At 34.3% G+C, this 12,974-nt stretch overlaps 1 protein-coding gene across 4 annotated transcripts in view; it reads right to left on the bottom strand.

The window, feature by feature from the left end:
• The window catches only part of obe (activating signal cointegrator 1 complex subunit obelus), a 596,544-nt gene that overhangs the window by 23,249 nt on the left and 560,321 nt on the right, over positions 1–12,974 (bottom strand). For all 4 annotated transcript variants that reach the window (XM_090409638.1, XM_090409636.1, XM_090409637.1 and 1 more), the window contains one exon: positions 7,495–7,603. In XM_090409638.1, the coding sequence (XP_090265764.1) occupies positions 7,495–7,603 (109 nt within the window). The remainder of the gene's footprint in view (positions 1–7,494; positions 7,604–12,974) is intronic.

Below are 12,974 nucleotides of genomic sequence, written 5' to 3'. Positions count from 1 at the left end.
AGACATTCACCAGTATGTTGCGTTTTCATTATAATTTGATGAATCAAACGACTTCACTGATATTGATCAGTTAATGGTATTTCAAGATTATTCAAGTAAAGAAGAACTTTTGAAAATTATACCATTATTGGGAAGGACTAGGGGAGAAGACATTTTTTCGGCATTTGATGAATTTGTGAAACAACACAAACTTCCGCTTTTTTAAACTTGTTTCTATTACTACTGATGGTGCTCCTACAATGATAGGTAAAAAATCAGGCTTCATTTCATTATGTAAAAACGATGACAAATATCCAGATTTTTTAACATACCACTGTATTATTCACCAACAACTACTGTGTAGTAAAAGATTATTAAACACAAAAGATGTTTTGGATATTACATTTAAAATTGTAAATTCTGTTCGAGGAAAAGCCATGCAACGGCGGTTATTTAAATTACAGGCAGATGATGATAGGGAACTTCTGTTGTACAATAATGTTCGCTAGCTCAGCAGAAGTCAATTTTTAGAAAGATTTCTTGTATTAATTAACTATATAAAATTTTTTCTTGATGAAAAAGGAGATATTTATCCACAATTGAGTGATAAAAGATGGTTGTTAAACTTATCATTTTTAGTAGATTTCTGTACGAAATTAAGCAATTTAAATTTAGCGTTACAAGGTAGAGATAAAAATTTAATTGACATGTTAAGTTCAACAATACTTACTTTTAGTAAAGAAAAATAAATGACTGCGAATTTAGACATCTCCCATATTTATTAAAATTTTTTCAACAAAATCAAGAAATGCTTCACTATGATTTAAAAGAATTTATTCATGCAATAGAATTAGTTGAGGAAGAAATAAATTCAAGATTTAAAGATTTTAATAAAAACTGAAATGATTGTATCTTTTATCAATAATCCATTTCAAGAAAACTTGAACATCATAGAAATTTCAAATAAAATCAGTGGGCTGTTTGATATAAACCAAGCTGAAGTAGAACTTGAGATAATAAACATCCCGAATAGTTTACATTTAAAATCAATAAAATCATTTGGAAGTATGCACATAAAAAATTCCCAATATTAACTGATATTGCGTGAAAAATTCTGTTGTGTTTCGGATCGACATACTTTACTTGTCAGAATCCGCTTTTTCAAATATGACCATCATAAAAAATCAAATTACAAATGATCATTTGGATGATTGTCTGCGATTAGCCACTTCTTCATATCAACTTGACTATGAAAATATTGTGAGGTCCAAACAATGCCAAATTTCACATCATTTTTTTTTAATCAACCAGCATTTCTTGTAACTTGTGAGTTTGTAATCAATCTGTCGTTTTTTCTAACTTTGTCTTTCCAAAATAGAGAAATAAATATTTCATTCCAATATATTTGTTTCCAATATATATATATATATATTTTTTGTTGTATTAAAATAATTAAAAGTGATAAATAAATTTTTAAATTCACAAATATAAAGTTTTTAGTGGTTTATTTGTGCGTAATCAGATATCAGGTTGGGGGAACATGATCTATATAAGAGAGTAGATCGGTGAATAACTTTTCATAGAAAAGTAGCTCAGGTAGTAAAAAAAGTCGAACACCAGTGTTATAATGGATAATCCACACCTAGGAAGCTGAACTTCACTCACAGCGAGTCTTTTATTTAGATAATTCACAAACTTGAAACATTATGTATAAAGCAAAAAAGATTTCTAAACAGACTTAAATTCCTTGAAATTTGCAAAGACAATGTCAGGATCAGATCTTCACTTTACGACAAATAGTCGAGAAAGCATGGGAATATAACAAAGATCTGTATTTAAGTTTTGTCGATTTGGAAAAGGCATATGACAAGGCACCAAGAGAGAAGCTATTCAATACGCTGCAGTTATATGGTGTCAATGGGGCATTATATCAAGCAATACGTAGCAATACAGTTAGAATTGAAGGAAGTACAGGAAGATGGTTTAATGTTAAATCTGGTGTGAGACAAGGATGTACATTATCCCCTCTGTTATTCATTATCTATATGGATCACATTATGAAGGAAAGTGGTATTAAACATGATATCAAAATTGGAGATGTTAATGTCAGCTCTTTGCTTTATGCAGGTGATGTTATACTTCTAAATAAATCCGCTACAAGTCTGCAAGATTCTCTGACTAAATTGAATAACTGTTGTAATAGATATGGTATGAAGGTCAGTAATAAAAAGACAAAGACAATGAAAATAGGCAGAATCATTGAAAATGTCAACTGTGCTGTGAATGGAGAACCTGTTGAACAAGTAAAATATTTCAGCTACTTAGGCACGATCTTTACTGAAGATGGCCAATTAAGTATCGAAATAGACAACAGAATCAGCAAAGCTGGTATGGTGGGAAGTCAATTGAATAAATTCATATGGAATAAGATTAGGGGCATGAACAGATGGCATCACCATATTAAAAACGAGGATATTAGGAAACAACTTGACATTGTCAGCGTCCAGGATGTGTTAGCAGAGCTAATCTCAGGTGGTATGGTCAGTTAAACAGAATGGGCGAAGAAAGATTAGCAAAACAATGTTCTCTGCCAGGTTTGCAGCAAAACGACCCAGAGGAAGACCAAGATATAGGTGGATTGATACGGTACAAAGTGCCTTAGATGATAGAAATATAAGATCTGATAATGTTGGAGTCTTGACAAGTAACAGACTGATTTGGAGGAAAATTGTAGATAGGAAGTTAGTAACGATGTAATTTTTTTCATGTAGTACTATCATATCCTGTACACCCCTTGAGGGTACATGGCAGGAATTTGATGATGATGATGATGTTATACCCGAGTTTTTTAGGATAAGAAATTACAAGAATGAATTTCTAATACTGGGCTAATGTTACTGGAAACAAACAAAAAGTCTATGAGATTATCATTTACAATTAGCAAACTATGAAGTGGGACTCAACAGATAGATTGTCTTCAGTTAACAGCAAGAGAATTTCCCTAAAACATATGTATACACTTTAGAGAAGAAATTCACATATATAATTTATGAAAAATTGAACCCGGTAACCTTGGCTGTGGATAAAGTTGTGATCAATCACTGCATACTCTCTCTCTACAGCCAAGAAAAATCGAAAACCTTTAGGTAATACCTAAAGATTACCTAAAGGTTTCGATTTAGTTATAACATCCAATTATATAGAAAAAGGTCTCCAGATGTAGCAGACATTATAATGTATAAGAACAGCTGCAATACTGATTAATTCCATACCTACTACCAGAAATATTTCTTCAGCAGAAATAAAAACATCATCTTAAGTATTAAAAGTTAACCAAAAGGACAACAACAGGTTTTGTTTCAAAAGTGTACTAAATGTATCTAAGCATAGTATTTCTCAAGGAAGTTGAACAGAACACTTCCTTTTCTAGATATTCTAATCTGTTATTGATCACAAAAGGCAATCTTTGGCAGAACAGAGAAAGAAATTCAATACTGAATGATAATCCCATGGAATCTAAAGACTCATCATGGGAAACCCAAGCTATTCACATGATATCTATCATACCTCTCCTTGAGCCCATTAACCGACAAAGAACTCGCAACTCTCATTATAAGGAACAAAAAGGGAACAGAAATGGCTTACATCAGGGAAGTACTCCTTAAGAATAGCTACAACATTAAAACTAACAGCAGAATTTTCCTGACGTACTACATGATTAAGAATATATACAAGAGCATGTAGACTACAGAAATGCAATTTCTTGACTTTATATAAAAATTGTTACTGACAAGATAATGTTCTCATGTAGTACAACATAAAAGTTACCTTTGCTACAATGACAAAAGCATTCATGATTGCTAAGATCATGAACTAATAGCAAAACTGCACATTGCTGCTATATTGTTTTTATAGCTGAATATCGTTTTAATATAATTTGATCAATATAATGATATTTTATACATTTTATTTCATTTTCAATTACCTAAACAAAATCATGTTAAGATATTTAAAAATCTTAACGATACACTAGCCTCATCAATTTCCTGCATTCCAGTACCATTGATGTGATATGTAAACTTTTAATTAAAACATTAAATTGGCAATCCTTTGTCCACAATACTAATTTATTTAAATTGTCCTGCAAGATATCTACATCACCTTTATTAACTATTGTCCTCCCAGGTTTTGCACCATCATCAGCAAACAACTGAATATCCCCCTTAAATTGTTCCTATATCACTGATATGCAAATTGAAGAGCAGTGGCCATAGTACAAAATGCTGAGGTACTCCACTAGTCACCCTCATTCTTCTAGATTCCACTTATTGGGAATGGATATGAAGCTGGTAGCATAGGTATAGGGCAGCTAACAGACAGACACATACACACCAGAGAGTAGTATGTGGGTCTGTCTGTCAGCCACCCTATACCCATGCTATCAGCTTCATATCTATTCTCATTTACTCCAACTTTTGTAATAGTTTTCCCTGTGGTATTCTGTCAAATGTCTTTGCAAAGTCTAGCAGTATCATGGTGTAGTGATAACTGCTACTCCTGAGATATTAATTGGTCTGTAATTTGCTACTTCTGTCTTGGAGCCACATGTAATAGAACCCTCTTTCCACTCCCTCAAAACCTTGCTAGAAAAATTTCATTAGTGGCACTGCCAATTCTCTTGTAACATTCACATAGTACATGGAAATGTCAGCCCATGTACTATGTCACATGCCATTCGGTCCCATAGCCGAATTCACACTGACATTTTAAATATGATGAGAATCTCCACTTCATCTACCTCAATATCGACAGTCAACATCAGCAGCTCAACTATTGATTAAAGTCATCCTTTCATAGCCATTCTTCCTCTTAACTGCTACATAACGAATAACTTTTTGGATTTACTTTGGTCTGCTTAGCTAATTTTCTCTCATAATTAGATTTGACCTTTTTTTTATCATACTAGTCAACCTTCTTGCTTTCACTTTGACTATATATCCTCCACAATATTTTTTATTATTTAAAAAAAAAATTTTTTTTTTTACAGCTCTTGTTTCATATCCATACTCTCATTCACTTAACCCTCATTTGGTTTATCCTCCTAACTGTCTGATACTACTTCTCTCAAGCAATCCCTGACCACTTCCCATGCAACTTCTCCAGCCATGGCACTACTCTAAGTCTGTCATAATTATCAACTTTGCAGTTTAATATAAACCCTTTCTTGACAGAAAATTACATGTTTAGCAACCTCCCAGAACAAGACTACGTAGTCACTCTCTCTGAACTAGAGTGCCGACCTTGGTTATGGGTACAACTTTCTAATGCTATTACTAAATCCAGCACTCTTGAATCCTGGTTCCCTTCTATAGCATGTTTCAAGTAATAAGCCATTAGCAACTGTATAAATTCCACTTCAATCTTGCCATGCAATTCTTTCCTCCTTTCAATCTACATTTCCATAGTTGATATCTCTCATAATAATTGCTCAGCCTTTCATAATAAAGAGCATTCATTGTGTTAATCTGCCTACGCAATGGCATCTATGCCTTCCTGTGGACCTCCTGGTCTATAATTTGTTCTGTTGGCCTCTATCTCACACTAGATGGCTTTAAATGAATCATCTCCCCCCCCCCCCCCCAACCTAAAATCCTCTTTAACTTCTAATTTTGTTGGTTGAAGTTCTTCAGCTATCATCAGCAATATCCCATCTTCTGTCCTATTTCCTCTATACTCCTTAAAAATACAATACGCTTTATATTCTATTCTATTCCTGGCACTATATTATTTTCTATCAATCAGGTCACGTTTTTTTATTATAATTTTTGGCTAAGTTGAGCTGATCAAAAAACTCCTCTCCTTTATTTCTGATACTTCTGGCATTTGTATACATGCATTTCAAATCTCCTTGGATCATCAGTTACCCTTGTGTAATGTCATTACCCAACCCATTTGGATTCTAATCCTGCGAAACTGCATAATCATTTATATCATACACACACACATTCATTTGTCTCAGTGGCAGCTAAACCCACACTTGCCTTCGTCTCTCCTCTAATACATACCACTCAATTTTTCATGCTTCCTTCCATAAACTAACAGCTTCACTAACAACATTGATTTTACATGTGTTATTCAGTGAGGGATTGTACTTCCAACCTCTCACTGAATAACACTCTCCAGACATCTCTAAAACCATTTAGATGCAGTCTATTAGGCATACAAGTCATTTTTTCCTGCAAAATCTTCTCATTGACTCATTAGCAATCATGGCCCTTCTTCTCAATTCACTTCTGTCATACCTCAGACTCACAATCCTTACTTTCTCACTCTTCTTTCACGTCCTCCTTCCATAAACTAACAGCTTCACTAACAACCTTGATTTCGCATGTGGGAAACATGCTTTCGTCACTTTCTCAACTTTTATCATGAAATCTTCATACAATACCTTTGTCTCACTCCCAGTTTATTATACTTTCATGCTTTTCTCATTCACTTTTTCTTTCATTCTGCTTCCTGTTACAATCGTTTCTCCAATCACTGTAGCTCACATTTTGTCCGGTGAAGGACATCATATAGGAACGCTATTTCACTCCTTACCATCACCTCAATATCCATATTACCTTCACCACTTCTTGCATGCTTTTTCATATTTCGCACACTATCATTCACTCCTCCACATTCTCTATAATATAATACTTTTACTCTTTCCTTAAATCATTAATATTAGTTGCTTCATTCTCCCACTTTCCACAAGGCTCATATTTCTTGAACTCACACACTCTTTCTCCACTCTCAATTTCATATCATAAACTATTCACTCTTGGTAATTGAGTGCATAGAAGTCATACTACTTTGTATAAATCCTTCATGCTGAGCTCAGTGAACAAAGAAGCCTGGGCTGCCATTTTCCTTATATTTAGACATATTTTTTAAACACTTAAAAATCTTCCTCTTGAACAGAATACAATTTTAAATAGCATGGTAGAATGATGTAGGCACATTTAAAAATTGGAAATTGGACAATGATACTTATTTGTGAAGTTGAGGAATTTTTCCCAGTCATCAAAGAGGGCAGCTCAAAAAAATGTTTGTTCTTGTTGAAAATGAAACAGCAGAGTAGAAAATGAATACCAGACATCTGCAAAACTAATACAATGTTCCAATATAAAGATATACATGAATTCACACTGTGAGAAAAAAAAAACACAAGAAACTCTACTCAACAATCTATGGCAATTCAGTTAAAAAAAAGCACATCCAAGGACTGAATGTAGAAATTATGTCTCTTAAAACAAGAGAACCTAACTTCTATATAATTCAAATGCAAAGTATATAATTGTAGTCACTTGAATGATATCCTTCAATATATGGACAAAATATTCAGATAATGACAAATCAATATATGTACAATACATATCTATCTTTTAACTTTAAACAATGCTCACTTCACTCAATATCTTGTGTCACTGTATTTTAAAAGTTTTAAATATAAAAACTTAAACTCTAACTTACAGAAAGGTTCAATTGATACATGCAGAGAATCTTCGACATTTTTCTGTTCGCCAATTCTGATAAACATAGAAACAGTAAGTACAGGGAGATGAGTAACTGTTTGAAAGATCTGAAAAATATCAACCAAGTTTCAGTGAAATCAAATTTGAAATTATAAAAAAAAAATAGGATAGAATTAAAATGTCAGGAGATTGCATATTCTTCCTTGATTCCTTCTCATATCAATACCATAATCTTCATATTACATTTAAAAAACAGACTTTATGTACAAATTTTTTAAGAGAATTAAGAGTAAGAGTTTTACTAAATAAAAAAAAATACGAAATTTCAAATCAGATTTTTTTTTTAAATTTTTTGAAAAGTGTGCAACTCTTTAATGCACCTTAAAATATTCTATTAAATATATTTTTTTCTCCCCACCCTATGACCATGTTATTTAAGTCTCATCTCTGTGAAGGTACCAAGGGAGTGGGATGAGAGCAAAATAGTTCCATTGTATAAAAGCGGCTCTAAGAGAGAGAGAGAGATAGAAAGAAAATTACAAACCAGTCAGTATCTCAGTAGACGAGGTGATTGAGATATTGGAGGAGTTTGTAAAAGGCAAAAATCTGGGAAATAGGCAGACAGTCAAACAGGAGAAGCATGGTTTTGTGAAATGAAGGGTAGGTCTTATGTTAGAATTTGCTCACATTTTATAATATAGTGATAGCTAAGTTACATAAAGGACATAGCTATACAGTGTTACTGCAGGATTCTGCAAAACCATGCCACAGAATACTATGTGGAACTCTGTTACATAAACTAGAACAAATGGGGATGGATATGAAGCTGGTGATATGAATAAGAAGATAGCTGATGAACAGACATCAAAGAGTCCTTTCTTTTAGGTTTAGAAACCAGCAATGTGCTGAATAATAAGAAAACTTTGCACAACAATCTTACAAAAACTGAACTAGCAGCAATCAAGTCATTGAAAGCTAATCAAGAGATAATCATAACAAAATCGGATAAAGGTAATGCCACTGTCATCCTTGACAGGTCAACATCCATCCATCAGATCCATCGAGAGTATAGGTGGAACCAGTGAATAATCAAGGTTAAATTTGTGCTCCCACATTTTATCGTAACTACAACAATTTTTTGTACAAAAGCAGCAAATGGAAAAGTAACAGAAGGTACTAAGCAGCTGACTACTACAGTACAACTCGTAAGTACCCATAGTCCATTAAATCTGCTATATTTTACAACTAAAAAACAGCCACGTGAAAGCGCTATGCCTACTGTCCGAAATAAAGATGGCGGCAACAAAAGCCAACAACGGAAGACTACCTCGAGTCCCGTCAGCGTAGCATCGCCGATCAACAACAAACTGAATGACATTAAGAAGTGCCGCAGCTGTGAAACAGAAGTCAAAAAAGGTATATTGTGCGATTTCTGTTGCAACTGGATACATATTTCTTGCGCGAAAATAAATGAATCGGCGCACAAGCTTTTCACCGATCTAAACCAGCCCTACTTCTGTACGATGTGCCTCCCTTTCGTAAAACAGATACTAAACCTAGGCAAAAGAGTCGCAAACCTTGAGCAGCAGCTTAATATCGTGATCGATACCTTCTCCTCCAAAATCGAAAAGTTGGAAACTAAGCTCGAGACACTCAACGATCAGCACCCGACCGCAAGTGTGCCAGTGCCTGCTAACGAACTTTGTGAACTAATCACATCATCGGTACATGAGTTGCTTAAGGCCAAAAATAGGAAACTCAACGCTGTTATCCTGAACTTTCCGACAGAAAACGGTAAATCCCTAAAAGACAACATCGGCAAACTTGCATGAGAATGTAATTTCAATCCCAGAAACATCGTCAAATGCCATGGTATCGGACCCATAAACAAAAGAAAGGACGGAAACTATCCACTTCACCAACATCCGTGGCCTCAACTCTGACCACAACAGCATCCACTATGTTGGATTCTAAATGAAGAGAAATGAAAATTGTTAATAATACTTTCAGAATCCAACATAATCCTTCATGTCAAAGGCAAGACTTGTAAATATTGTTTGTCTCTTGCTTATAGTGTGTTATTCATATAATTGCCTTGAATTTTGTTTATTATTATTTAATAATTTAATCTTAAGTAATGTAATAGTAATAAAAAGGCTCTGTATAAAAATATTCTTTCAATTTACTTTATTATATAATAATATTATAAGAAGCTGTACATATATGTTATAGAATTTGTGTTTATTATGATTGAATGTGATTTATATGAACTATGGATTATTTCTTTATTTGTATTTCTGAAAGAGAATGTATATATGTAAGTTTAATGTACCCTATGTGAACTATGATATTTTTTTTTATTTATCATTACTGAAAGAGAAAGTAATTTTATGTAATTCTTCTGATTGGATTTGATTGGCTGTTGTCAAGGGAACAGAGTTAATTTTAGATAGTGCGTGCGTGGAGCGTGAGCTACGGTATTCGAAGGGAGAAGAAGTTGATATAAGCTGAACTAGCTAGAACCAGATTTTGGCGGAAAGAATGAACGTATTTAATTTGGAAAACGAAAGTAAACAGAGGAGAAGCATTAAGAACAGCACAGAGTGAAGTAACGGGTGGCAGTAAAGGGAATTTGGAAATGCCATAAATAAATTAAGGGCCTGGGAAATTAATAGGCAATTAGGAATATTTCTACGGAATTCTAAAATTACGTCGAATTCCAATTGTTTTGAGGAAGAATAGTGCAAAGCTGAAATTAATGCGTAGAAGAAAATAAATAAGTAGATTACCTGAAACGAGTGCATCAAGACTTGTGAAGCTCTATGTTTAATATTTCAGTTATATCGTGAAGATTCCTTTTGAACAGTGTTACTTCAAAGTGATAGTTAACTTCAGTTTTAAATGTGCCTATTTCAGCGTGAAGAAATAAGAGTTAGCTCTGCCCGATATATCTTAGCAGTTACTGTGGCGTTCTATTAAAATTAGCCGAAGTATGGAGCTTTTTAAGTGTTTCCCTGTATGTAACCCTGCATTAAATGTTTTGTTTTATTGATTCCAATTTGGTGTTTGCCTGATTCTCTTTCATTGCACTGCTCATAAAGTTTATCGGACCTTGCGGAAGCCTTAAATGACAATATTAACCTCGGCCTGTAGAAAAGTGAGATTGCAAAAGTTAGTTGATGATTGATTCCACTATATTATATAGACTAATCTGAATATAGGGTGGTACAGGATAATATAAATTTCTCTATATTTGGATCAGTAATCAACCAACAATTAATAAATAAAAATAACATTCCAACAAGATGGCGGATTCAAAGCCAGGATGTATGACACAACATGATTGAGGGCGCTTTTTGTATTTATATTTATATGTATTTCCCATGAAAGTATTTATAGAATATAAATACTTTCACAGGAAAGGTTCATCTGAAACAGCATCAATAATTCCTCCACCCTGTACCAAGCCCATTGGAACACGTACAGCTGCCACCCAACATCCTTTTACGGTACACCTCGAAACCCACAGAACAAGTTTCTTCTCCTCCTCATTCATCCCTGCTAGTGCAGTACTTTGGAACAGTCTTCTCCCTGATGTATTTCTCAAGGAATACAATATACAGGTGTTCAAATCAAATGTAAACAAATTTCTCCTTTCACAACCCATCACCCATATACGGTACTAACATACTATAGGTTGACCAGCCAACCTCCTGTATATGGGCCCAACATAAAAAAGATAAATCAACTAGTCTCCGATAACAGCACCTATCAGCTTGTAAACTATAATAAATTTAGTTTAATCCTTTATCCCAGTGAAAGCAAATAAAGTTTGTACCTGAAAATATCTTCAGGACTGAATATAGTGTTGTACTATCTTACTCTTGGTATCTCACCCAGTATAATGGGATAGGAGTGTTGGTAGCTTGCGCCACCTTTGCTACGAGTTGCCTGGTGTTGTACTACTTACCAAGATAGTACAACACTATATTCAGTCCTGAAGATATTTTCAGGCACAAACTTTGTTTGCTCTCACTGGGATAAAGGATTAAACTAAATTTATTATATTCTAACCTAATGAAAAATAAACTTTCAACAGCTTGTAAACTATAACCCAACTAACAGAATAAAGAAAAAAAACTGAGAAACTACTTAAGTCCGTCACTTCTTTGCCGTCAGACACGGTTAAAAAACGTATACCCCACTATGCACGTTCTACCAGAATATATGGTATTCCTAAAGTACACAAACAAAACATGCTGCTTCGACCAATAGGTGAAGGAATAGATAGTCCTAATTATCACCTAGCCAAGAAATTGGCGTCAACACTCAAGGAGTTGGTAGTCATTCCCTCTCCTATATAAAGAATACACAACACTATAAACAAAATTAAAAACATAAGCACTCGGAAAAGATGATCTATTAGTCAGTTTTGACGTTTCTGCCCTTTTCCCGAATGTCCCAATCAATGACACAATTCTTCTCCTACAGAATAAATTTCTGCCCGACATTACAGCCCTCTTTGTCCACGTACTACACTCCAGTTACTTCATGTGGCAAAATAAATTTTGCCTACTAAAAGAAGGTACAGCCATGGGCTCACCACTATTCCCCCCCCCCCCCCCCCCCCAATTGCTAACTTTTACATGGAAGCCTTTGAGCAAAATGCTCTTGATTCTTTCACTCTAAAACCTACAGTGTGGCTTAGATACGTTGATGATGTTTTTGTTATCTGGCCACACGGGCGACAAACGTTAGACACATTCCTTAGCCACCTGAACAAACAATTTACTATCGAAATTGAAAATCAGAACTCACTCCCGTTCATGGATACACTGGTCACATGTCTCCCTTCAGGCAATCTATCCTTCACGGTCTACTGCAAACCGACATATACTGGCCAATGCATACATGCTAAATCATACCACCACCCATCACAAAAATATGGAGTCATTAACACCCTTAAAAACAGTGCTATAACAATTTGCTCTGATCAGCAAGTTCTTAAACAAGAATTAAAAATTATTAGTAACACATTTATAAGTGATGGCTACAACAAAAATACTATTAATAAAATCCTCCATAAAACTTCATCAAAAAAGAATTTAGATTACAGTAAAACCATAGCCATTAAAAAATCAACAGAATCTTACACCATTATAATCTCAATGCCACCTTTAAATGACCTACAAAATTAAAAAACACATTCAACTCCTCTAAGGATCCTTTCCTCCCATTGGCACATCCTGGAGTTTACTGCATCTACTGCACCTCTAACTTACCTTATGTTGGTGAAACTGGACGTACAATCCCTATAAGGAAAAAAGAACACAAAAGACACATTAAATATAACAATTTTAGTGAAGCAGGCCTCTCAGACCACGCTCTCAATACCTTACACCAAATTGATTGGAAAAGTACCCACTCTCTACACCATACAAAAACCTGGTATGAAAGAAAATTTAAAGAAACCTGCAA

The sequence above is a fragment of the Typopeltis vanoorti genome, chromosome 19 (assembly GCF_054136105.1).
Source record: "Typopeltis vanoorti isolate ZY-2024b chromosome 19, IOZ_Tvanoo_1.0, whole genome shotgun sequence".
NCBI classification, from domain to species: Eukaryota; Metazoa; Arthropoda; class Arachnida; order Uropygi; family Thelyphonidae; genus Typopeltis; species Typopeltis vanoorti.
Note: the sequence above shows the minus strand (reverse complement) of the source record. Positions and strands in the feature narration are given on the sequence as shown.